The sequence below is a fragment of the Schistocerca nitens genome, chromosome 9, assembly GCF_023898315.1.
Source record: "Schistocerca nitens isolate TAMUIC-IGC-003100 chromosome 9, iqSchNite1.1, whole genome shotgun sequence".
Classification (NCBI taxonomy): Eukaryota; Metazoa; Arthropoda; class Insecta; order Orthoptera; family Acrididae; genus Schistocerca; species Schistocerca nitens.
Genome location: NC_064622.1, coordinates 20268235 through 20294434, shown reverse-complemented (window position 1 = coordinate 20294434; position 26200 = coordinate 20268235). Strand labels below are relative to the sequence as shown.

Genomic DNA, 26200 nt, shown 5'->3' with positions numbered 1-26200 from the left:
TGTAAGGCAAAGGTAGATGCACTGACCAGGTTTCATTTGAATTAACATCATATTTAAGTGCATGCTATCCTTTCCCAGACATTTTTCACTTAAAAATTTGTTTGGATCGAGGAATATTGCACCAAACTCATCGCACTGTTGCCTAATTTCATTGTTTATTTTGTTTATGTAAACATTACTCACCAATCTTCTGTGTAAAATTCCACTGATTACCTGTCTTTATCTTGTATACATACAAACTGAGTCAATTATATTTCATGTTTGTTTTCGATTCCTTCCCAACTGCTGCCGATTTGATTTTAGTTTGTTCCAGCATGAATTATAACACCTTTGAACTTTGTCTCAGGACTGTTATTATTTTTGTAGTTAGACTGCTTCGTGTTCATGATATTTTGAAAATGTTTGCTCATTGCCAGGACGAACATCAATATCACAGTGCAGAACCACTACATTTTTCAATATAAGATCACCAATAACAAGAAATTAATTTCTGTTACCTTACTTATATAAAATATTTCTCTGTTTTTCCTTTCTCTTGTATGTCACCGTTTTCCAGCTACATTTATTTGCAGATTTTTCTCACAATAAGTTCTCCAAGTCTTTTTTGCTGTAATTTGCAGATGAGAATTTTCACAACTTTTTGTTGTACTTTGCACACAAGAATTTTCACAGTTTTGTGTTGCACCTGGCAATGGATTTCCACACGCAGGATGTTTATTCACTCGCTAGCTTAGTATTTGCTTCTTTCAGGGATTTAATCTCCTATCTGAGAGATCCAATATCACTTCACTTCATAGAAGTTTTATTATTTTGCCATTCGACTCTATTGTATTTCCTAGTTCAGTTGTTTCACACTGTAAACAGTCAGCACAAGAACAGGGAGAAGCCACCACTTATGAATTTTAAATTCATTTTTGCGCACTTTTCATGAAGCCAAAAGTTTCACTTTGCACATAATATGCCCTTCATAACACATTCTACATACTAAATTAATAGTCTGCACAAATCAGCAGTTGAAAAGCAAAACAGTTAAAAAGGAAGTTTTCGTTAAATACCTGTAGATCTTTCATCACATTCACCATTCGACGAGCGTAAGATTCAGGCAGTTCACAGCGCTTCTCTAATATAGTTTCCAGTTCGTGTGACGGGATTTTATCAAAGTGCAACTCGACAAACCGGTTGCGAAATGCCCTGGACAGCAACTGCAAAATAAAAATTAGAACTGAAATAGGAATTTTTATACATATGGGCTAAAATTTGAGTTGTGGCCACCACTACATTTAGGAAAGTTAAAGTAAAGCTGATATCAGTCCAATGGTGGTTCTGAATATACGGTGCTTTACCAGGCGTAGTCCAATGCATAGTCTCAGTAAGTGGAATGCCTTTGACTTGTTTAGATCTTTGACTTTCCTTAAAGACTAACAAATAAAAATACTAAAGAGAAAGGAAATACCTCCACTGATATAGCCTGGCTCCAGTTAGTGGCATGTAACAGGTTTTTTTCCCCACTGTCTGTTCAACTGCAAACAGATTTTTCTTTACTACTAGAAGCTTTCTGTGGACACATGCAGGCACAAATATCCAAATATGCATGCAGTCTGTAGAGAAAGGACATCTGTGCCAACCATAACAGACAGCTGCATAATCAATTATATGTGGAGCACAACTTTGAAAACTTTCAGTGGCAGACAAATTTGTACTGGTTATATGTTTGTTTTAACATAACATACGACATTCACAGAACTCAAGAATTAAAATTTAAATCTTACAATAAATTGAGTGTCTAAGAAGTCCTGGAAATTACCTTTCTCCCACCATACAGACCAGGTGGATTCTGCGTTGCAAACAACATGAAGTTTGGATGTGCCGATATGACTTCTTGTGTCTCAGGAATGAATAGCTCTCTGTTGTCATCCAAAACACGATTCAAAGCCTCCAGAACATCTGTTGGTGCCAAATTCAGCTCATCTAATATAACCCAGTGGCCATGTCTCATTGCCTCTGCCAGAGCACCTGTAACATTTTCAACTCTCTCTCAGGCTCCCTCAGACTCTCTCAGACTCCAATGCAGTACTTCTAAGGTGAGAACAAATGACATTAAAATCATAACCTTGTACACATATGTGCACAGACTTTCACAGCTGATGTTTGTCTCTGCAAAGGGTAAAAAAAATAGCTGTAATTATTGAAATCGATTGTAACAGGAAAGTCAATTTCGCTAGCTGAAGAAGGTTTACATACTCGAAGAAAAGCCGTAAGACCAGCAGAAATTAAAGAGAGGACAATATTCACAAGAGAGTAAAGGATACGTGAATTAATGCTATGTTTCAGTCCAAAGATCAGGTTTAATGTGACATGACAGTAGGACATTTTAACAAAAGAAACAGAGAATGAGCCAAGAATGAGAAAAACCCAAAATAAAAACACAATATAAAACAAAGAGTTTATGAGTCACATAGTCACATTACTCCTGAACAAGTAAATAATTGAAATAAAGGGTGTACATGTTGAATTTCAAGTTTTCACAGATAACTTAAACATTTCTCTACCACCAGTTGAGCTATCAGAAAGATAAACTATCTTAAAGAAACAGCACAGAGTAGGACTACACACTTCCTGTGAGAAGACAAAATACATGATGAACATCAGCAATGGGCCAGAATGGATTTTAACTGACCACAGGAAGATTGAAAGTGAACAGAAGTTTAAGTACAATAGCCGTGGGATGGCGATACACGAATATACAGACGGCAGTAGTACCGCATATAAAAGGTATAGAAGAGCAGTGCATTGGCGGAGCTGTCGTTTGTACTCAGGTGATCCACGTGAAAAGACTTCAGGCACGATTATGGCCACACAGTGGGTATTAGCTGACTTTGAACGCGGAATGGCAGTTAGACCTAGACAGATGGGACATTCCATTTCAGAAATTGTTTGGAAATTCAATAATCCAAGATCCACAGCATCAAGAGCGTGCCGAGAATACCAAATTTCAGGCATTACCTCTGACCACGGTCAACGCAGTGGCTGACGGCCGTCACGTAACTACTGAGACCAGCTACATTTCAGTAGAGTTGTCACTGCAAACAGACAAGCAGTGCTGCACGAAATAACTGCAGAAATCAATGTGGGACATACGATGAACATATCGGTTAAGACAGTGGACCGGAATTTGGTGTTAATGGGCTACGGCAGCAGACAACTGACGCAAGTGCCTTCGCTAACGACTCGACATCGCTGAAGCGCCTCATCCGCGCTCGTGACCGTACTGGTTGGATCCTAAACTAGTGGAAAACCGTGCACTGGTCAGATTAGTCCTGATTTCAGTCGGAAGGAGTCGATGGTACATTTCGAGTGTGATGCAGACTCTACGAAGGTACGGATCCAAGTTGTTAACGAGACACTGTACAAGCTTGTGGTGGTTCCATAATGGTGTGGGCTGTGCTTACCTGTAATGATAATGAACCAGGTCCTCCGGTGCAACTGAACCGATTACTGACTGGTTATGTTACTGGTGGTTTTGTTCGGCTACTTGGAGACCTTCTGCAGCCATTGCTGGACTTCATATTCCCAAACAATGATAGAATTTTTATGGAGGAAAAGGCGCCATGTCACTAGGCCACAACTATTCCCGATTGGTTTGAATGACATTCCGGACAATTCGAGCTAACCATCTAGCCATCCAGATCGGCTGACGTGAGTCCCTTAGAGCATTTAGGGAACACAATTGAAAAGTCAGTTCGTGCACAAAATCCTGTGCCAGCAACACTTCCGGGATTATGGACGGCTGTAGAGGCAGCATGGCTTAGATTTCTGCAGGAGACTTTCAATGACTTATTGAGTCCATGCCACTCTGATCTGCTGCACTACACTGCACAAAATGTGATGTGATATGATATGATATTAGGAGTTATCCCGTGACTTTTGTTATCTCAGTGTAAGAAGATGATGAGCACAGAAACCAAAATAACACATTACAGACTGTTGTAAGACCACATGGTTTGCACACTTCAGTGATGCTCTGAATCAACTGAAAAGGAAAAGACCTTTTTAAAAAAAAAAAAAATACCAAAGCTGTTGTTCATTTTCTGGCTCACTAGTTTTGGGCTTTGCCCATTTTCACAAGCCACCTATTACTCTTTTTTTGTGAATGGATGTGCTGAATGTGGATTACAAAGATGTCAGTGACAAACATATCCTAAATACAAATACATAAGTAATTACCATAAGAACCATTTTATCACCGATATCTTCATTACCCACATTTGACACATACACTCGTAGCAAAATTTTGTTCTCTGTAATAGGTGGGTTGTGCGAATTGGCAAAGCCTGAAATTTGTCAGCCAGCAAATAAACAGCAGCTTTGCTGTTAAAAATTTGATAAAAATGTCTTTTATTCAATATTTGAGAGCTAAAAGAAGTGATGCACTGAAAACTGTTATAAATGAAAAGGACCTGCTGACTAGTTACTTAAAAACGAATGCATGATACTGCAGAAGATCACAGGCAAAGGATAGGTTGAGAGATAGATTCAACTGAGATCCACAAAGAAACTCACAGCAAGGTGGAAACAACAATGCCTCTGACGATGATGGCAATTAAAAAGGAATGAGTACTGTTCTAACGCACGTCTTCTGTATGGGTAATGACCATCCCACAAACAAAATCTGTGATTTTCTGAAACTGAAATTTTCTAAAACTTACCCAAAGTTAAAAGAAAGAATACAAGAGAGATCTACAAGTGATGGACAGTGCTGAAGATAAAATAAATGGCAGGGATGGTTTCAGAAGAATGGTGAATAGCTCCCAAGATTTTATAGTTGAATAAGTACTCAGAAAATGGAGAGGGCCTTTAGCAGAAGAGCAAAAGAAAGTGCTTACTGATGGGCTCAAGAGACACTGGCAGGACATTAATGCCAGCCAATGAACATGATCTAGACACTGACTGTAGCAGGAAGTACATCCTGCCTTAGCAAAACTCTTTACTGAGGCCAAGTAGCAAGATTTTCCACAATCAAAATTTGTCTCTCACACTTTCATTCTCAATTGGTAATTATACTGGTATTATAAGTTGGAAAAAAAAGGTAGGAAAAATAAATTATAAATCACTCTTTGCAAGCAACAGAAAATGTAAACATTCAATTAAAAAGTGATGTGTGGGTAAGATAAACTTTAAGTTTACATAAGTGAATGAATAGACATAGAAAATCCAGCAGCAACCTAATGAATGACAAGTTGCCTCGGATCTCCATGCCAGGAGGCTCATCAGACCATACAAAGATGCAAAATGAAAATACCAGAATGTAACTGAAGACATTCAAATTCGAATGTGGTTACTAATGCCCAGAAGCCACTCAACCACCATAGCAGGTGAAATTTACTCTGCCCTAAGAACTCACTCAGAGTTGAAATGCATTAGCAGGACCTGATCTTTTACGCATATTAAAAACACAAAAAGGGTTACTCTGTATCACCTCACAAACTGATCAAAACTTGAACAGAAAAGTAAATGAAATTAGTTACAAAAACATATAAAAAGGGGGGGGGGGACAATTAACTAACAGTTTATTTCTAGGTGAGGTGCAGGATGACAAGGGAGAGGATAGCAGGGGAAGGACAATGGTGAAAGAATGCAGAGGGAGGAAAGACTTTAATTTTAAAATTTCTGACAATACTGGAAAGGGGAGGTGTGGAGTGGAGAGAAAATGATAATCATGCAAGTTTATAAAATGAAACTTATTGAAAGCTATCATATTCGTGATTGCTTAGGATTAATTCTGCTGAAAGCAGTGAGATGAATATACAAACTGACAAAAAAAGTGAGTGGATTTTTTGCAGTGACACAATCTAGCACCTCCAAATGCTAAAAACATTGCAGACAGCACCTGTAGGTTGAAGAAATGGGATGTCCATGCACACGGAAAAATCTAGCAGGCTTTGTTTGAACTTAGTCCACAAAAATCAGTGTATGAAACCAGCATGGCGTTACAAATGCCACAAACAATGGTTCAGAGCTCCACGAAATTTCGGGCGAACTGATGGACGTCAATAACTTGTGGCCATAATATTTTGCTGCACAGTCTTTTGGCCATCTTCAGTTAGATAATGAAGGAAGCCAGCATAGTTCCACAGAGGGCACTCATAGCCACACAGACTTGTAGCAGAAAGGCATAATCTCTATCAATGCACGTACAGTGACAACCGGGCAGTGGAGACTTGTGATTATACATTCTGGGTGCTCACAAATTTTTAGATTCAGATAAATTTGAGAGTGTGAAATTAATAGCATCCACTGTATAACAGTTACACTTTTCAACAAGTTTATACAACTATAGCCACTGCCAATAACAACAACAGTAATAATAATAATAATAATAATAATAATAATATGCATAATTCATCTAACAAAAGAAGGAATTGTTTTCTGGAATTTTGTTGTTTTGTACACAATAAAGTACAGTAAAGGCCAATATCGAAATAATGTGTAAGCTTTCACAACTCTCCGTTTCGCATTTTTGTGTAAGTTAGAGTTTTTATGCTTTTCCATTTTTTTGGACAAATTTACAAGGTCCCCAACAGTTCAGGAATTTACTTCTGGGCTGAAAATTGGATATTCTTACACTGCATGAAATGGGAGATAAGATACTGCGTGAAGAGTTTGACAGAGCACTGAAAGACCTGAGTCGAAACAAGGCCCCGGGAGTAGACAACATTCCATTAGAACTACTGATGGCCTTGGGAGAGCCAGTCATGACAAAACTCTACCATCTGGTGAGCAAGATGTATGAAACAGGCGAAATACCATCAGACTTCAAGAAGAATATAATAATTACAATCCCAAAGAAAGCAGGTGTTGACAGACGTGAAAATTACCGAACTATCAGTTTAATAAGTCACAGCTGCAAAATACTAACGCGAATTCTTTACAGACGAATGGAAAAACTGGTAGAAGCGGACCTCGGGGAAGATCAGTTTGGATTCCGTAGAAATGTTGGAACACGTGAGGCAATACTAACCTTACGACTTATCTTAGAAGAAAGATTAAGAAAAGGCAAACCTACGTTTCTAGCATTTGTAGACTTAGAGAAAGCTTTTGACAATGTTAACTGGAATACTCTCTTTCAAATTCTGAAGGTGGCAGGGGTAAAATACAGGGAGCGAAAGGCTATTTACAATTTGTACAGAAACCAGATGGCAGTTATAAGAGTCGAGGGACATGAAAGGGAAGCAGTGGTTGGGAAAGGAGTGAGACAGGGTTGTAGCCTCTCCCCGATGTTATTCAATCTGTATATTGAGCAAGCAGTAAAGGAAACAAAAGAAACATTCGGAGTAGGTATTAAAATTCATGGAGAAGAAGTAAAAACTTTGAGGTTCGCCAATGACATTGTAATTCTGTCAGAGACAGCAAAGGACTTGGAAGAGCAGTTGAATGGAATGGACAGTGTCTTGAAAGGAGGGTATAAGATGAACATCAACAAAAGCAAAACGAGGATAATGGAATGTAGTCAGATTAAATCGGGTGATGCTGAGGGGATTAGATTAGGAAATGAGACACTTAAAGTAGTAAAGGAGTTTTGCTATTTAGGGAGTAAAATAACTGATGATGGTCGAAGTAGAGAGGATATAAAATGTAGACTGGCAATGGCAAGGAAAGCGTTTCTGAAGAAGAGAAATTTGTTAACATCGAGTATAGATTTAAGTGTCAGCAAGTCGTTTCTGAAAGTATTTGTATGGAGTGTAGCCATGTATGGAAGTGAAACATGGACGATAACCAGTTTGGACAAGAAGAGAATAGAAGCTTTCGAAATGTGGTGCTACAGAAGAATGCTGAAGATAAGGTGGGTAGATCACGTAACTAATGAGGAGGTATTGAATAGGTTTGGGGAGAAGAGAAGTTTGTGGCACAACTTGACTAGAAGAAGGGATCGGTTGGTAGGACATGTTTTGAGGCATGAAGGGATCACAAATTTAGCATTGGAGGGCAGCGTGGAGGGTAAAAATCGTAGAGGGAGACCAAGAGATGAATACACTAAGCAGATTCAGAAGGATGTAGGTTGCAGTAGGTACTGGGAGATGAAGAAGCTTGCACAGGATAGAGTAGGATGGAGAGCTGCATCGAACCAGTCTCAGGACTGAAGACCACAACAACAACATACACTGCATCCAAACAACAACTTGTGTTAATGGTACACTTCCTTGTTAAATGTTCTCTTGTAATCATGCTTATTTGATTTTTTCACTCTCTCAATCAAAGGATCTGTTCTCAGGGACCCTAGTTCCTTTGTGACTAACTTTTCCTGGTAATTTACTTTTCTGTTCTCAGAATGAGATTTTCACTCTGCAGAGGAATGTGCACTGATATGAACCTTCTCGGCAGATTAATGTTGTGTGCCAGACTGAGACTTGAACTGGGGACCTCTGCCTTTTGCTGGCAAGTGCTCTACCAACTAAACTACCCAAGCATAACTCATGACCCGCCTCACAGCTTTACTTTTCTGTTAGCATTTAAAAAAGATTCAACATAGTTCATGTTTACACTGCACCCAAAATCAGATCCCCACACAGTAAACAACCAATACCAAATACAAAATGACATTTGTGGAAATGATTAAACACAAGTGGTAATGTCTGCCAACATGGTCACTTGACTAGAATACAAATGAGATGCTGAGATCCATACAGACCTAAAGCATGCCCCAGCGATCCCACACTGAAGTGAATATCAGGGAAACCAGTGATACAGCTTTCTGTGAATTCCCATATGTACAATGTGGGCCTAAAGCACAGATAAACCTGACTAAATATTTTACTAGCACGTATAAACGCTATAATCTCACAACTGACGGTGATGTGGTTTAGGCCCTTATGATTCTCAGTGCCACAAATGGATTACTGTATGATAAAATTCATAACTTAATATACTCAGTTAGAAACCCACAAAATAGGTTTCCCATCAGTACGACTTTGACATATACTGATGTCCGTTGTAATTTTACTACAATATATAGCAAGTGAATTATCATACCTGAGGAGTGTGCTACCACCTAGCAGGACTTATGACGAGCCAACGGGAATAAAAGTCTGCCGCAGTGTGCTACAACCTGGTGGCACTGACGTAAACCTCTAGTTGAGTGGCAAGGGCTAGCTGTGCACATCGTGAACTGTGCACGTTGTTTATCAAATCCATACGTATATGGCCTGTAAGACAATTACGTCACACACGTTGTGTATGTACAAAAGTTCCTTAAAATGTGCACAACTGGAGGTGTGCTCACAACCGGAGTCTAGAGGAGAAGTTGCGCCGTAGATTTACGTGATGTATCTTTCAGGTTGCAGCATCTATGTTATGTTTAAAAGCATTCAAAGAAAAATAACTAATAAATCCACAAGGTGTCGAATGTTAGGGTGTTCACGTGCTCTTACACAGCAGTCGTCTGTAACTGGGTCCACCGTGCACGTGTCGGGCCTGTGTTTGAGCAGTTTTACACAGAAGAACCCGGTGTACTGTCACCAGAACACAGCTGACAATAACCAGAAGACTGCACCAATATATCACGGCAGGAAGTTACTGATAACCAGCAGTTTGCCTGAAATTTCATGGGACTCTCTAGAATCCAGTAAAGCTTTAAATTTCACAATGATTTGGAGTGTTCTCAAAACAAAACAGGAAATGGCATTGTACATAGTTCAAAATTTACAGGAACTGAAACAGAAAGACAATGTCAAATGCTTTAGTATGCTGCTCCAACACTGGAAGCCATGCACAAACAAATATTTGCTGAACATCAGCACATCTCATTGAATGTTAACATGTTCTGTGTGATGTCAACACAAAAATTTTACTGCCCATTTCTCTTCACTGAGCTAAGTGTTCCAACAAACATTTACCTGGGCATTCTCAAATGCCTGCTGATGCCACAGCATGATATACAGATTCTAAAGACCACATTTTTCATAGAGATGAAGCTCCACCCACACTTGGGTATAGAGAGTCACATATTATTAAATCAACATTTTCCATGCCATTGGGCCAGTTAAACAGGACAGGACAACACAGTGTTCTGCTCTTGATCACGTAGATTCCTGGACCTAACATCTATGGTTTCCTTTTTATAGTGTTATGAGAAACAACTTGTGTATGTGCCTCCTTTGCCAGAAACAATTCTGGAACACAAAATGCCCATTTCTAAAGCACTCGCAACAGTGGCTTCAAATATGCTTAAGAATGTGGTGTGAAATGGGTTAGCGCTTAAATGTTGTCTGCGTGATCAAGGGGAGTCATACAGAACACTTACAACATATGGAAAAAACAATGAAGTTTCTTTTACATTCTCTGCAATTTTTATCAGTGTATAACCATCGATTAAGTTCTGGGAGAACATACATAATTGAGGCGTGAAGGAGACCACTCACCGAACAGCAGAGGTGTTAAGTCACCGTCACGCACAAGCAAAAGAGAGAGGAAACTTTCCAGATTTCAGGATAAATTCTTTGATGGAGCTAGAGTACAAATAAAACACACACACACACACACACACACACACACACACACACACACACAGTTGCTCGAACACTGAGAACATTTGGTTTCAGCACTTGTATAAATTTTTATGTCCTAACAACAGATAAGGATTCAAAGAACAGAAAACATATAAGAAATCACTTTTTAACAAACTTACCCTCTCTGAAAACTAGTGATCCAGAAGCATCAGCAATATAAGAACCCACATATTCTTGCAGATCTGTGTGTTCATGGTTGTTGATTCGCACACAGTGGTGACCTGTTATCTGAGCCAAGTAAGTCACAATACTCGTCTTGCCAACTGACGTGTCACCTTGCAGCAACACAGGCAGTTGGCCCAAAGACACAATACGTGCCAGGTCTCGCAAATTGCGGCTAACAGATTCTGTCAATATGTACTGAAAGCCAAAGTTATGGTCATCAAATTTACAATATTTAAAGATCTATAAAATCAGTATGTTTTATTCTAACATATTTAACAATATTTGAAATTCCTGGATGGAGAAATGTGTGTTTCTGTGCTCCATGCATCAATGTGCTATGAGTGAGTGGCTGACTTTGCTTAACTTTTATATATTGTCCTAAGATATAATGAATAAAATAAAAAATCAGTAAGACAATTTCATATGACACAATTTAGCACACCTTGAATTTAATGTGCAATAAAAGGTGCTCCTTTGAACTGTTTCAACACAATCTGGGTTTGTTAGACAGAATTAATAAGAAACAGCTAAATGAGAGACTCAAACAATAATAAAATACAGACAGATTAAAGATACACGAACAAAGTACACTCTACATTACTCATGAATACAAAATAGAACTGCTGCTAAACTATAACCCACTGATGAAACTGGTGAATGAACAATGGATGACTAAGAAAATGGATGAAATCATCGAAGACTACATGGTTATGCAATGATGCACAGGATTTACAGTACAGTACAAAGTTTACATACAAAACTTTTGATGCTTCATAACTGAACCTACTGTCCTTGTGGTATTACAAAAGTTGACTTCAATCAAAGGGCCTATAATGACCATATGTAAAACATGTCACATACAGGATGCTAACCTGACCACAAAAGGCATAGATCAGGTAACACTCTCTTTCAAGCACCACTTCATCTTGCACCTCACTAAGCCACCATATGTTAATGGCATGGAAAAAAAGGAAGAGGTTTTCCAATAGGAAAGGACAGGACAATGCAATGTGGATAGCTCTTAGAGCTTCTACATTCAGTAATTGTTAGATTACAGCATATTTTGAAGGACATTGTTATTTAACTAAGAGCACTCTACTTGAGTGAGAAATTACAAATCCCACAGAAAACATCAACCATGATGGGCAAGCTCAGAAATGACTCATAGGTAAAGCCTTTTAGCACTTCAATATTTTATTCATCACATGTAGTGATCGCCTCCTCCCATGAACCATGGACCTTGCCACTGGTGGGGAGGCTTGCTTGCTTCAGCAATACAGATAGCCGTACCTTAGGTGCAACCACAACAGAGGTGTATCTGTTGAGAGGCCAGATGAACATGTGGTTCCTGAAGAGGGGCAGCAGCCTTTTCAATAGTTGCAGGGGCAATAGTCTGGATGACTGACTGATCTGGCCTTGTAACATTAACCAAAACGGCCTTGCTGTGCTGGTACTGCGAACGGCTGAAAGCAAGGGGAAACTACAGCCGTAATTTTTCACGAGGGCATGCAGCTTTACTGTATGGTTAAATGATGATGGTGTCTGCTTGGGTAAAATATTACAGAGGTGAAATAGTCCCCCCTTCAGATCTCCGGGCAGGGGCTATTCAGGAGGATGTCATTATCAGGAGAAACAAAACTGGCGTTCTATTTATCAGAGCTTGGAATGTCAGATCCCTTAATGTGGCAGGTAGTTTAGAAAATTTAAAAAGGGAAATGGACAGGTTAAAGCTATATATAATGAGAATTAGTGAAGTTCGGCGGCAGGAGGAACAAGACTTCTGGTCAGGTGAATACAGGGTTGTAAATACAATATCAAATCTGGGTACTGCAGGAGTAAGTTTAATAATGAATAAAAAAATAGGAGCATGGGTAAGCTATCACTAACAGAATAGTGAACGCATTATTATAGCAAAGAAAGACATGAAGTCCACGCCTACAACAGTAGTAAAAGTTTATATGCCAACTAGCACCACAGATGACGAAGAGATTGAAGAAATGTATGATGAGATAAAAGAAATTATTCAGATAGTGAAGGAAGATGAAAATTTAATAGTCACGGGAGACTGGAATTCCATAGTAGGAAAAGGAAGAGAAGGAAAAGTAGTAGGTGAATGTGGAATGGGGGTAAGGATTGAAAGAGGAAACCACCTAGTAGAATTTTGCACATAGCCTAACTTAATCATCGCTAACACTTGGTTTGTATAAATGTAAAAGACCTGGAGACATTGGAAGGTTTCAGATAGATTATATAATGGTAAGAGAGATATTTAGGAACTAGGTTTTAAATTGTAAGACATTTCCAGGGTCAGATGTGGACTCTGACCACAATCTATTGGTTATGAACTGTAGATTAGAACTGAAGGAACAGCAAAAAAGTGGGAATTTAACGAGACGGGACCTGGATAAACTAAAAGAACCAGAGGTTGTAGAGAGGTTCAGAGAGAGAATTAGGGAACGATTGAGAATAATGGGTGAGAGAAATACAGTACAAGATGACTGGGTAGCTTTGAGACATGAAATAGCGCAGGAAGCAGAGGATCAAGCAGGTAAAAAGACAAGGGCTAGTAGAAATCCTTGGGTAACAGAAGAGAGATTGAATTTAATCAATGAAAGGAGAAAATGTAAAAACACAGTAAATGAAGTAGGCAAACAGCAATACAAACGTCTCAAAAATGAGATCAACTGGAAGTGCAAAATGGCTAAGCAGCAGTGGCTAGAGGACAAATGTAAGGATGTAGATGAATATATAACTTGGGGGTAAGACAGATACTGAATACAGGAAAATTAAAGAGACCTTTGGAGAAAAGAGAGCCACATGTATGAATATCAAGAGCAGAAAGAAAACCAGTTCTAAGCAAAGAAGGGAAAGCAAAAGGTGAAAGGAGTATATAGAGGGCCTATACAACGGCGATGTATCTGAGGGCAATATTATGGAAATGGAAGAGGATGTAAATGAAGTATTTGACAGCGCACAGAGAGACCTATGTCAAAATAAGACCCCAAAAGTAGACAACATTCCATTAGAACTACTGATAGACTTGGGAGTGCCCGCCATGACAATCTGGTGAGCAAGATGTATGAGACAGGTGGAATACCCTCAGACTTCAAGAAGAATGTAACAATTCCAATCCCAAAGAAAGCTAGTGTTGACAGGTATCAAAATAACTGAACTATCAGTTTAATAAGTCGCGGCTGCAAAATACTAACACAAATTCTTTAAAAACGAATGGAAAAACTGATAGCAGCCATTCTTGGGGAAGATCAGTTTGGATTCCGTAGAAATGTTGGAACACTTGATGCAATACTGACCCTACAACTTATCTTTGAAGGTAGGTTAAGGAAAGGCAAACCTAAATTTCTAGGATTTGTAGACTTAGAGAAAGCTTTTGACAATGTTGACTGGAATACTCTCTTTCAAATTATAAAGGTGGCAGGGGTAAAATACAGGGAGCGAAAGGCTATTTACAATTTGTACAGAAACCAAATGGCAGTTATAAGAGTCGAGGGGGCATGAAAGGGAAGCAGTGGTTGGGAAGGGAGTGAGACAGGGTTGTAGCCTCTCCCCGATGTTATTCAATTTGTATATTGAGCAAGCAGTAAAGGAAACAAAAGAAAAATTCGGAGTAGGTATTAAAATCCATGGAGAAGAAATAAAAACTTTGAGGTTCGCCGATGACATTGTAATTCTAGCAGAGACAGCACAGGACTTGGAGGTGGACAGTGTCTTGAAATGAGCATGTAAGATGAACGCCAACAAAACCAAAACGAGGATAAAGGAATGTAATCGAATTAAATCAGGTGATGCTCAGGGAATTAGATTAGGAAATGAGACACTTAAAGTAGTGGATAAGTTTTGCTATTTGGGAAGCAAAATAACTGATGATGGCCGAAGTAGAGAGGATACAAAATGTAGACTGGCTTTGGCAAGGAAAGCATTCCTGAAGAAGAAAAATTTGTTAACATCAAGTATAGATTTAAGTGTCAGGAAGTCTTATCTGAAAGTATTTGTATGGAGTGTAGCCATGTATGGAAGTGAAACATGGACGATAAATAGTTTGGACAAGAAGAGAATAGAAGCTTCCAAAACGTGGTGCTTCAGAAGAATGCTGAAGATTAGATAGGTAGATCATGTCACAAATGAGGATATACTGAATAGAATTGGGGAGATGAGGAATTTGTGGCACAACTTGACTAGTACAAGGGCTCAGTTGGTAGGACACATTCTGAGGCATCAAGGGATCATCAATTTAGTATTGGAGAGAAGTGCAGAGGGTAAAAATCGTACAGACAAAGGCATGAATACGCTAAACAGAATTCCGAAGGATGTAGATTGCAATAGTTACTCAGAGATGAAGAAGTTTGCACAGGATGGAGTAGCATCAGGAGCTGCTTCAAATTGTCTCTGGGCTGAGGACCACAACAACAACAACAACAACAACAAAAACAAAATGTAGTGATGCGATCCTTTCTGCAATCTCAGTAAATTACAGAGAGCCTTAATGCACAGACCATACATTTACAAACAACTCACTTGCAACACATTACACTATATTTACCGCATGTAACATGTAAATACCATGTTACTACTAATACATTATTTAAATCCACCTGTCTTCTTTGAGTGATTACCAATTCTTAATGTTGCACCAAAAAAATTTTGTTTTTATTGTAAAAGTATGATAATGAGCTTATAAAAAAACTATGTTGTTGTTGTTGTTGTTGTGGTCTTCAGTCCTGAGAGTGGTTTGATGCAGCTCTCCATGCTACTCTATCCTGTTCAAGCTTCTTCATCTACCAGTACCTACTGCAACCTACATCCTTCTGAATCTGTTTAGTGTATTCATCTCTTGGTCTCCCTCTACGATTTTTACCCTCCACGCTGCCCTCCAATACTAAATTGGTGATCCCTTGATGTCTCAGAACATGTCCTACCAACCGGTCCCTTCTTCTTGTCAAGTTGTGCCACAAACTCATCTTCTCCCCAATTCTATTCAGTACCTCCTCATTAGTTATGTGATCTACCCAGCTAATCTTCAGCATTCTTCTGTAGCACCACATTTCGAAACCTTCTATTCTCTTCTTGTCTAAACTATTTATCGTCCATGTTTCACTTCCATACATGGCTACACTCCATACAAATACTTTCAGAAACGACTTGCTGACACTTAAATCCATACTTGATGTTAACAAATTTCTCTTCTTCAGAAACGCTTTCCTTGCCATTGCCAGTCTACATTTTATATCCTCTCTACTTCGACCATCATCAGTTATTTTGCTTCCCAAATAGCAAAACTCCTTTACTATTTTAAGTGTCTCATTTCCTAATCTAATTCCTTCAGCATCACCCGACTTACTTCGACTACATTCCATTATCCTCGTTTTGCTTTTGTTGATGTTCATCTTATATCCTCCTTTCAAGACACTATCCATTCCGTTCAACTGCTCTTCCAAGTTCTTTGTTGTCTCTGACAGATAATGACAGATAATGAGCCTATTAAAAAAACTACGTGCTCCATAAAATATCTGTACTACACTGGTAAACTTGTATCTACAATTCTAGTCCTGGATACATGTGCCCTTCTTCATCTTCTTCTTCTTGTCCTCCTCCTCCTTCCTCCTCAACCGCTTTTGCCTGATATCTTTCCTTGAAGAGTGTTCTGCAGTTGTTTGTTTCTGTTTCCATTTCTGATTACATGGATCTGATATTACCGTTTTCTGCATGTTATGTTTTTATAATTCCCTCTCCTTTCTTCATTTTGGGGAGAATGCCATTGTTAGCAGTTTTACCTGTCCACGGCAAACTTAGCTTTCGACTGTACAGACACATCTCAAAATGCCTCAATTGCTTGCCCATCATCTCCTCCAGAGTCAAGGTCCCAGTTCCACAGAAGAGGATGGGAAATAAATAGCAACATAGATATCTTAGTTTTGTATTGTTTGGGAGATGATGGCTGTTGAACACATTAATGATTTTACAAAATGCTATTCTGGACTTCTCAATGCAGATTTCAATTTCTTGCATGTTATCCCACTGGTTGTTAATGTTAGTTCTGAGATATGTGAAATTTTTTACTTGTTCAATAAATTTAGCATTAATATGAATATAATAGAGGGAAACATTCCACGTGGGAAAAATATATCTAAAAACAAAGATGATGTGACTTACCGAACGAAAGCGCTGGCAGGTCGATAGACACACAAACTAACACAAACAAACACACAAAATTCAAGCTTTCGCAGCAAACTGTTGCCTCATCAGGAAAGAGGGAAGGAGAGGGAAAGACGAAAGGATGTGGGTTTTAAGGCAGAGGGTGAGGAGTCATTCCAATCCCGGGAGCGGAAAGACTTACCTTAGGGGGAAAAAGGACAGGTATACACTCGCGCGCACACACACACATATCCATCCACACGTATACAGACACAAGCAGACAAGTCTTTAAATATGTCTGCTTGTGTCTGTGTATGTGTGGATGGATGTGTGTGTGTGTGCGCGCGCGCGAGTGTATACCTGTCCTTTTTCCCCCTAAGGTAAGTCTTTCCGCTCCCGGGATTGGAATGACTCCTCACCCTCTCCCTTAAAACCCACATCCTTTCGTCTTTCCCTCTCCTTCCCTCTTTCCTGATGAGGCAACAGTTTGTTGCGAAAGCTTGAATTTTGTGTGTTTGTTTGTGTTAGTTTGTGTGTCTATCGACCTGCCAGCGCTTCGTTTGGTAAGTCACATCATCTTTGTTTTTAGATATAAATTTAGCATTAATGTTTAGATGATAGTCTTATGTCTTTCTTGTCTTGCTGATGATAATTAATTTTGTTTTACTTAATGTAGAGTTTTAGGCCGTTGATTTGGGATACAAGATGCTGAAGACTATTTAAGGTGTCAGCATACATTGCAGTATTGTCAGTGTAGTAGATACTGTTGAGCTGCTCCTCATTAAGGACAATGCCTTCCTCAACTTTTTCAAGGTCTTCTTTGAATATATATTTCGAATAAAGATTAAATATTGGCAGCAACAAAATACAGCCCTGTCCCACTCCTTGGCATTTATTTAATGTGTCATATTTCTCATTTTCTACTTTTACAGCAGCATACTGTTTCCATTACAGATTAATTATGATCCAGAGGTCTTTTTAATCCATCTTACATCTCTTACCAGCCATCTTGAAATGTTATATTCTACGAAAAACCTTTTGATGATAAAACAGGCATAGGCGTCAACAGTTCATGTCTACATAGCTATGGAATGTAGAACAGAGCCTCTTGAGTAGCAAAAGTATTTCTGAAACAGACCTGTGTATGTGGGACCTGTTCTTTGTATATTCTTTTGTAAATAATTTTTAGAAATCTCCCAAAATTACCACTCTTTTACAAAAGCACAGACTTCTATGCAAGATGCTTATAATATTTTCCAAAGTGAAGTTTTGTTTCAAACCCTAGGAGAAGATCCACTGAGATTCTGCTCATATGTAAAGTGTGCTAGTGACAAGTCACAATCGATGCCTCCTTCGCACGATAGCAATGGAAGTACTATCGATGACAGTGCCACTAAAGCAGTGTTACTGAACACAGTCTACCAAAAGTCCTTCAGAAAGAAGATGAAGTAAATATTCCAGAATTCGAATCGAGAACAGCTGCCTCAAAGAGAATGGTCTATTGACACGTCGTCATCATGGATTTAGAAAATATTGTTCCCGTGAAACACAATTAGCTCTTTACTCACACAAAACCTTCAGTACTATCCATAGGGGATTACGAATTGATTCCAGATTTCCAAAACGCTTTTAATACCATACCTCACAAGTGACCTGTAGTCAAATTGTTTAAGAATAAAGGAGACGGTGTACCGAAAGGCAGAAGCGATGAGTCATCGATAGGTACACAAACAAAAGGTACAGAGCTTTGCTAGTTTTCATAATGCACATCTTTTTCACACTTTTAGGGAAAACGCGTGCACACACACATGCACACACGCCTGCCTCCCTACATTTTTCTCAGTCGATGGCCCATGGTGATTGTATGGAGCAAGGTGGAGTGGGGTGGGGGATGGAGAGAGCCGGGAGGCTGAGAGGAAGTTGTGGGGGGAGTGTCTAGCAGCTCGTGGGAGAGTGGGGAGCCGTCCGTGGGCTGGCTGGGAGTGCAGGTAGAGGAGGCAGGTGGCTGACAGCTGAGCAGCTACACAAACCATGCCCTCTGGATCTTCCTCACCATCACCAGCTTTTCTTAGATGTGGAGATGGGAGTTACCTTTACAGCACATACCTCACTCCCATAACCTTCCTCGTCTAAATCAAGATAATTCACTGCCCCCCCCCAAAAAAAAGCAATTTTGGTTGGTTGGTTTAAAAGAGGGGGGGGGGGGGGGGGGGCGCACCAAACTGCTAGGACACTGGTCGCTCGTTCAGATTAAAAAAATTCCACGAGGGTGGGAGTAAAATAATCAAGACCTACAATACACAACTGGAATAAAGGAGAAAAACCACAAAAATGACAGAAGGACAAACAAACACTAAAATGAACAAAATCAGACAAGAAAACCATAGAGAGAGGTAAGAAACATGTAGAAGAGATCAAAACAAAAGAGCAGATTACCTTGGATGGCTGACCACAAGAATAAAAACGAGAAGCCAGCCAATCAGCAACACATTAAAACCTCCACCTTAAAAGCACTAGGGTGGAGGACACAGAGGGACAAAGGACATGCGCTTAAACTTAGATTAAATGATAAAACCCATCCTCACGAATAAAACGTAAAACTAAAGTTGCTCTTGACACATTGTCACCCAACACTGAAGGTAGGGTGCTGGGGAAGTTAAAAGTCCGCTGCAGAGCGGCTAAAAGTGGGAAGTCCAGCAAGAGGTGGATAACCGTTAATTTTGAGCCACAGCGACACCAAGGTGGGTCCTCGCAACTGAGGATGTAGCCACATATGGCCAATGCGGAGCCGACAGAGTACAACTGATTCCCTGCGAGAGGACCACATGGAAGACTTAAACACATTTGTTGTCTCCTTAATGACACGCAGTATATTGTGCGTACAGTTATGCCATTCTGTCTCCCAAAGCCAAAAAGCCCTCCCACATAAGACAGAATGCATGTCAGTTTCAGAGATGCCCATCTGCACAAGCGGTTTCCGCGTAGCACGTTTGGCTAGCCTGTCTGCAAGTTTGTTGCGTGGGATCCGACGTGTCCAGGGGTCCACACAAACACCACTGAACGAAGGGACCGTTCTAGCGGCATAGATGGACTCCTGAATGGATGCTAGCAAAGGATGTCGAGGGTAGCATTGGTCGATAGCTTGTAGGCTGCTCAAGGAATCAGTACACAGGAGATCTGACTCGCCAGGGCACAAGAGGTAGTGCTCGAGAGCACGCAATATGGCTGCCAGTTCTGCAGTGAATCCACTGCAGCCGTCTGGCACGGAGTGCTGTTCAATACTTCCTCCACGGACATACGCAAAGCCTACGTGACCATCAGCCATCGAGCCGTCGGTGTAAACCACTTCACGGCGCCGGTACGTGACGAGAATTGAGAGGAAATGATTGCGGAGAACCGCTGGGTTTACAGAGTCCTTAGGGTAATACGAAAAGTCCAGAACAATCTGTGGCCTAGGTGTACACAATGGAGGTGTACGTGAATGGACCTTGAGGAGAGGTGGTAATGGTAAGGACTCCAGTTCAGACAGAAGAGACCAGAAGCGAACCGTACGTAAGCCCTGACCTGGGCCTCTGATGCGTGAGATGAACCGCTGTGGTTGGGAAAAGGAAATGGTAATTCGTATGCACAGGAGAACTACAAACGTGTGCAACGTAACTGGTGAGCAGTTGTGCATGCCTAACCTTCAATGGAGGGACTCCGGCCTCCACCAGGGCACTTGTCACCGGACTTGTTCTAAAAGCTCCCATCGCTAGGTGAATGCCACAGTGGAGCACTGGATCTAGTTCTAGGGGACTGATGACCTCAGAAGTTAAATCCCATAATGCTCAGAGCCATCATGATGACAACATTTCCAGTCATATGATCATTTTCTGGTCATACCTTATAACTGGGATTGGACTCGAAATTCACTGTCTGATTCAGTAGCAGTTTCTTTTCTGCCAGCCACCAGGTCGGTCACGTTGGAGACAATTATACATTCCTTTTGCAGCAGCATAGAGCGATCTGCACCCCAGTGGGTGTTGCTCAGGCAGCGGAGGGCATTGAGGCGCTGCCAGCACTTCCACTTAAGCTGACGAAGGTGAGGTAGCCGAGTCAATTGGGCGTCGAAAACGAGTCCTAAGAATCGATATGTCTCCACTACAGTGAGTGGATCGTCATTAAGATAAACTTCTGGTTCCAGATGAACGGTACAATGCCGACAGAAATGCGTGACACACGACTTCGCGGCTGAAAACTGGAAGCCACGAGCTAGGGCCCATGACTGCGCCTTGTGAATGGCTCCCTGTGTAATGGATCTGGGAAATGTTATTTTTTTTTTACCTTATTTTTCGATACCGAAGTGTAAATGTTTTCTTATATTTTTGTCAGAATTTATTATAATTTGTCTTATTACATGTTAATTTACCTCTGTTTTTGAGAGTGAAAGCATATTGTTTACTATTAGGAAATGTATCGAAGAACAGCAAAGAGACTGATTACAAATGGAAACTTGTGGATTGTGTAAAGTATCTTTGACGTTAGAGTCGTCTTTGACTATAGTCAGTCGGCAGCTAACTGTTGGTGTGTGATGATGGAAGAACATTTTGAAGGTCGAAGTCCTAAATAATTTTGAATTATGTTACTATTATTTTTGTATTGACTACAAAGAAGAAACTGTATTTAAAACACCAAAATGAGAGAAACACTTTGAACCACGTCATTTCTGCAGCCGACAACGATGCATTGTGGAATCATACTTAGACAACTGAAGCCAAGACTTATATCGCCTTGCAAACATCTAATGGAAAAGGTACTGTCACGAAATATGGCAAATTTAAGTTAATTAAAAAATAGTGACCATATTTTCAACTTGTGTCTTTCCGGGAAGCCGTATTTCAACTGGGGGCTCAGTGCCGGGATATTGTGTTCACGAGATCTTCAACAGTGCTACGAGGAAGAAAATTTTTGTGTGTTAATACCAGTTTCTTCAGAATGTGTGCTACAGTGTTTGTGTTCATCGGGAAGTAAAAGTTTTGGAGAAGAAATGTTTCGGCAAAAAATATAATTTTCGACAGAAGAAAATACTTCAAGAATTTTGGTCAACAATCACATGGATGGAAAACGTGGTTTTGCAACAGTAGAAGAGTGTTCCAGATAAGTCACGAAACCCTCGTATTTTGTTAAAACAATATTTTTATCTTGTTTTGTATTGTTGTGTATAAATGTTTGTTCTTCACAATGACTTACGAGATTTTCGAGAGTATTGTGCCTAAAGTAGAAAGTAGTAATTTAATAGACTTCGAACATCAGGACAGGTCAAATAAAATAGAAAAAACCGATCAATTTGATTTGAAAAGTTTTCTTGTAAATTTCACGCAAGAAATTAGACAATCAGTTGACGACAATAAGACTTACTGGGATGAAAAAATTGATAACATTTTGTTGCAAGTCCAAGCAGTCAATACCCAAGTGGGTGATCTTTCGAACAGAGTTGGCAGTGTTGAGGAAAAAATTGAATCTGTGGAAGCAAAAGTAAATGAAATTGATGCTAAATTGAGTGGTGAAATTAATACTGTAAAAAATGAGTTACTGGCAGATAGGGAAATAAATTTAATTGATTTTAATGAGATAAAAGGGGAAATTAAAAATTTGGATGAGAATACAAAAGTTTTAGTAAAAAATGTAGAACAAAAAATTGACAATCGCTTGGTTACTCTAGAAGAAAAAGTAGAATGCAATGATTTAGAAAACAAAAAATCTGTCAAAGAACTTAGCGAAAAAATTGAAAGTTTTGACATTGAATTTCAAAGCAAGAATTACAATGTCAACACATGTAATCTTGTATCTAATATTCCAGTGAAGCACTTTTCGGCAGATGGACCCTTACATCCCGTTGATTTTATGCAGTATTGTAAGGATTGTTTTTTACCTCACTCACCAGATGAAATAAAAATTAAATTTGTGAAAAAATTCTTGGAAGGGGAAGCTTTGACTTGGGCAAACCAGATTGTAACTTTGGGGATGACCTTTTTAGAATTTGAATCAAAATTTCTGGAAAAATTTTGGGATGATCTTAAACAGACTAGAATCAAAAGTGAATTTTTGAATGGGCGAAACTATAGAGAATCAGATGGGAACATGAAACAATTTTGCAAAAGTGAACTTCAAAAACTTATTCATTTAACAAAACCTTTGGATGACTTGATCAAAATTGATACCTTAAAGAGAAGATTGCCATCAACAATGCAGTTGAGTTTAGTTCATTGTCCTGATAGTAATGTAGAGCAGTTTCTCAATTATATTGAAAAGTTGGATAGGGTAACAACAAGAACACACAGTGGATTTACTCAGAAAGGTAATGGTCAAAATTGGGGAAATGACAACTTTCAAAAAAGGGAACAAAACAATTATCGTGGTGTCAGTCAAAATTCAGGGGGATATAGCAATTTTGAAAAGAAGGACCATAATTTTTATCCAAAACAAGAACAACATTTTCGCGTTAATAATCAACAAAATAGAGAACACTTTGGGGATCAAAATGACAGAAATTTTGTTAGAGATCAGTACAATAGAAATTACCAACAATCAGGTAATGTTTGGCATAGGAATGGGAATAGAAATGTTGATCAGAGACATTGGCAGAACCATAATCAGCAATTCAAACAGGAACCGGAAATAAAAAACGAGTAGACGCCCCCTTGAAGGTCCGCAAGGTTGAGGCAGAAGGTGAGCATGATGAAGGGACCAATGGATGTGACTGTTATAAACTCAAACATGACAGTTCCAAACCTAAGCTATCACATGAGGTCATTAGTTGTTACTTATTGAAGAAATTTCAAGAGGAAAATAATGATGATAAAGATAACATTTTCAATACACAAGAACATACAGTAGATAAAAGTAATTGCGATTCATTTAATTTAACAGAGTTTTACATTTGGGTAGAAAAGAACAACACTTTGTCAGATGATGTAATTTGTAGTAGTTCAGAGATGTGTGTGAATGAAAGAGAGAATGTATGCTGTGAGAATGAAAATGTTGGTGAAAGGGATCTGGTAACTTTAGAAAGGGGAAATAATATTTTGGGGGATAATTTGAATGTGTATGACCTGAATATGTGTAATGATAATGATGTTGTTGATAAAGTTGATAATGATGGTAATGGTATTGATGATGATGTTAAGGAAAGGTATTTCATTAGTTTAAATAGGGAGTTGGGTATACACATGGTTGAAAATGGATTAAATAGTGAGAATATTATAGAAATTCCCAGGGATGTTACCAGGATGAATAAAGCTCGCAAGCTGGGTGTATGTAAAAGTGTGAATTTAGATGTTGCTGGTAAAGAATCTGACTACACAAATAACGATGACACATGTATAACTTCTTACCTAAGTGAAACTTTTACAGATACTAATGATACACACACATTTCTTATGAATCTATGGCTGAACAGTGAAACTATTTCTTTTGACAAGAACTTTAGAAAGATGCTTATTAATGTATGTGAAACTGTATGTCCTGAGTGGTGGAAAAAGATGAGATATTTTATTTTTGAAAAGCTGAAGGATAAATACTTCAGTAGTATACAATGTGATTTGGATGAAAATTCTTGGCTATTTGAGATAATAGAGAGTACTAATGACAATTTTGTATCTTGTGCAAATTTTATAACTGTGACAAATAATACATATAATGATATACCATATGATTCTGATAAGTATAGGTTTGGGGAAATTGAAAGTGATTTATTACATGAGGAGACAGGTTCTGAGAAAAGTGATCAATTTTGCAGTCCTTATATAAAAGTTCAAATTGGGTCATGGATTGGTAAATGTTTAATTGATACAGGAAGTGAGATCTCGGGAATATCTGAAAGGTTAAGCAAGAAATTGAAAGTGGGGAAAGATTATGTTGAAATGCCAGTTGTTGGGGTAAAGATAAAAGGTGCTACTGGGAAGAGCAGTAAATTGGTAAAAAGCCAGGCTTTAGTGACATTTTTAATTGAAGGCAAGTTGTTCACACATGGATGTTTTGTAATTCAGGAATTTAATGAGGATTTTCTTTTGGGTATGAATTGGATTGTAAAAGTAAATACAGCATTTGATTAGGTTGGAAGAAAACTTTTGACAGAAACTAGTGAAAGGGAATACATTCAGACAAATTTTGTGAACACACTTGGTGATCAGAGTAATGGAAATTTTGACAGTATCAATTTACTAAAAGAAAATAGATTGGAGAATATTGAAACTCATAGATTTGATACTGATGAAGTTGAATTTGGGAATTTAGTAAATTTGAAAATTTCAGAAACACAAAATTTATCTGGGGAGCAAAAACAACAGTTAGAAAATCTGCTGTGGGAATACAGTGATGTTTTCAGTGACATACCTGGTAGGGTAAAGGGTTATCAGTGTGAGCTTCAGGTAAAACCTCATGAACCATTTTTCATAAAACCATACAGTATTGCAATATCAAAAAGACCTGCTGTTGAGAAAGAGCTAAAAAAATGGAAGGATGTAATATAATAGAAAGGAGTATCAGTGCGTATAATAATCCTCTAGTTGTAGTTTCGAAAAAAGATGGTGGAGTAAGATTGGTTTTGGACTCTAGACACTTAAACAAAATTTTGTTCAGACAGACAGACCATCCTGAAAATATTGATGAGTTACTCTATAAATTTACAGATATAAAATATATGTCAAGTTTGGATCTAACTTCGGGTTTTCATCAGGTACCACTTTCGGTTAATTCTAGAAAATATACTGCTTTCTTGTACAATGGTAAGAGTTACCAATATTGTGTTGTACCATTTGGGTTAAATTCTTCTGTTTCCGAATTTATAAGAGCTTTGGATCATGTACTGGGGCAAGAACTTGCGTCTAAACTGATAATTTATGTAGATGACATTTTGGTTACAGGGCAAAATTGGGAGGAACATTTTTCGATTTTGAAGTCAGTTTGTGAAAAACTTAGAAAAGGGGGGATAACATTGAAATTAGAGAAATGTAAGTTTGCAGTTTCTGAATTAAAATTTTTGGGTCATGTTGTCACAGACAAGGGAATTTTGGCAGATCCAGAAAAAATTAAAGCAATTTCAGAAATTCCTATTCCTAAGACTAAAAAACAATTAAAGTCGTTCTTTGGGTTATGCGGTTATTACCGAAAACATATAAGTGATCAGAGTCTGAATGCACCATGTTTAAGTCAGTTACTTAAGAAAAGCACTGTTTGGGTTTGGGATAAAAGTTGTCAGGAAGAGTTTGATAAAATTAAGCAAGAGTTGAGGAAGCAACACTTATTACACAGACCTGATTTTAATTTACCATTTTGTTTGAACA

General features: G+C 38.8%; 1 protein-coding gene across 1 annotated transcript in view; it reads right to left on the bottom strand.

Annotated features, from left to right (window-relative positions):
• LOC126203510 (midasin-like) overlaps window positions 1-26200 on the bottom strand; it is a 311918-nt gene that overhangs the window by 183503 nt on the left and 102215 nt on the right. Inside the window, exons 18-20 of the mRNA XM_049937836.1 lie at window positions 10682-10922; window positions 1805-2013; window positions 1056-1202 (exon numbers count right to left, since the gene is read on the bottom strand). Of these exons, the coding sequence (XP_049793793.1) occupies window positions 1056-1202; window positions 1805-2013; window positions 10682-10922 (597 nt within the window). The remainder of the gene's footprint in view (window positions 1-1055; window positions 1203-1804; window positions 2014-10681; window positions 10923-26200) is intronic.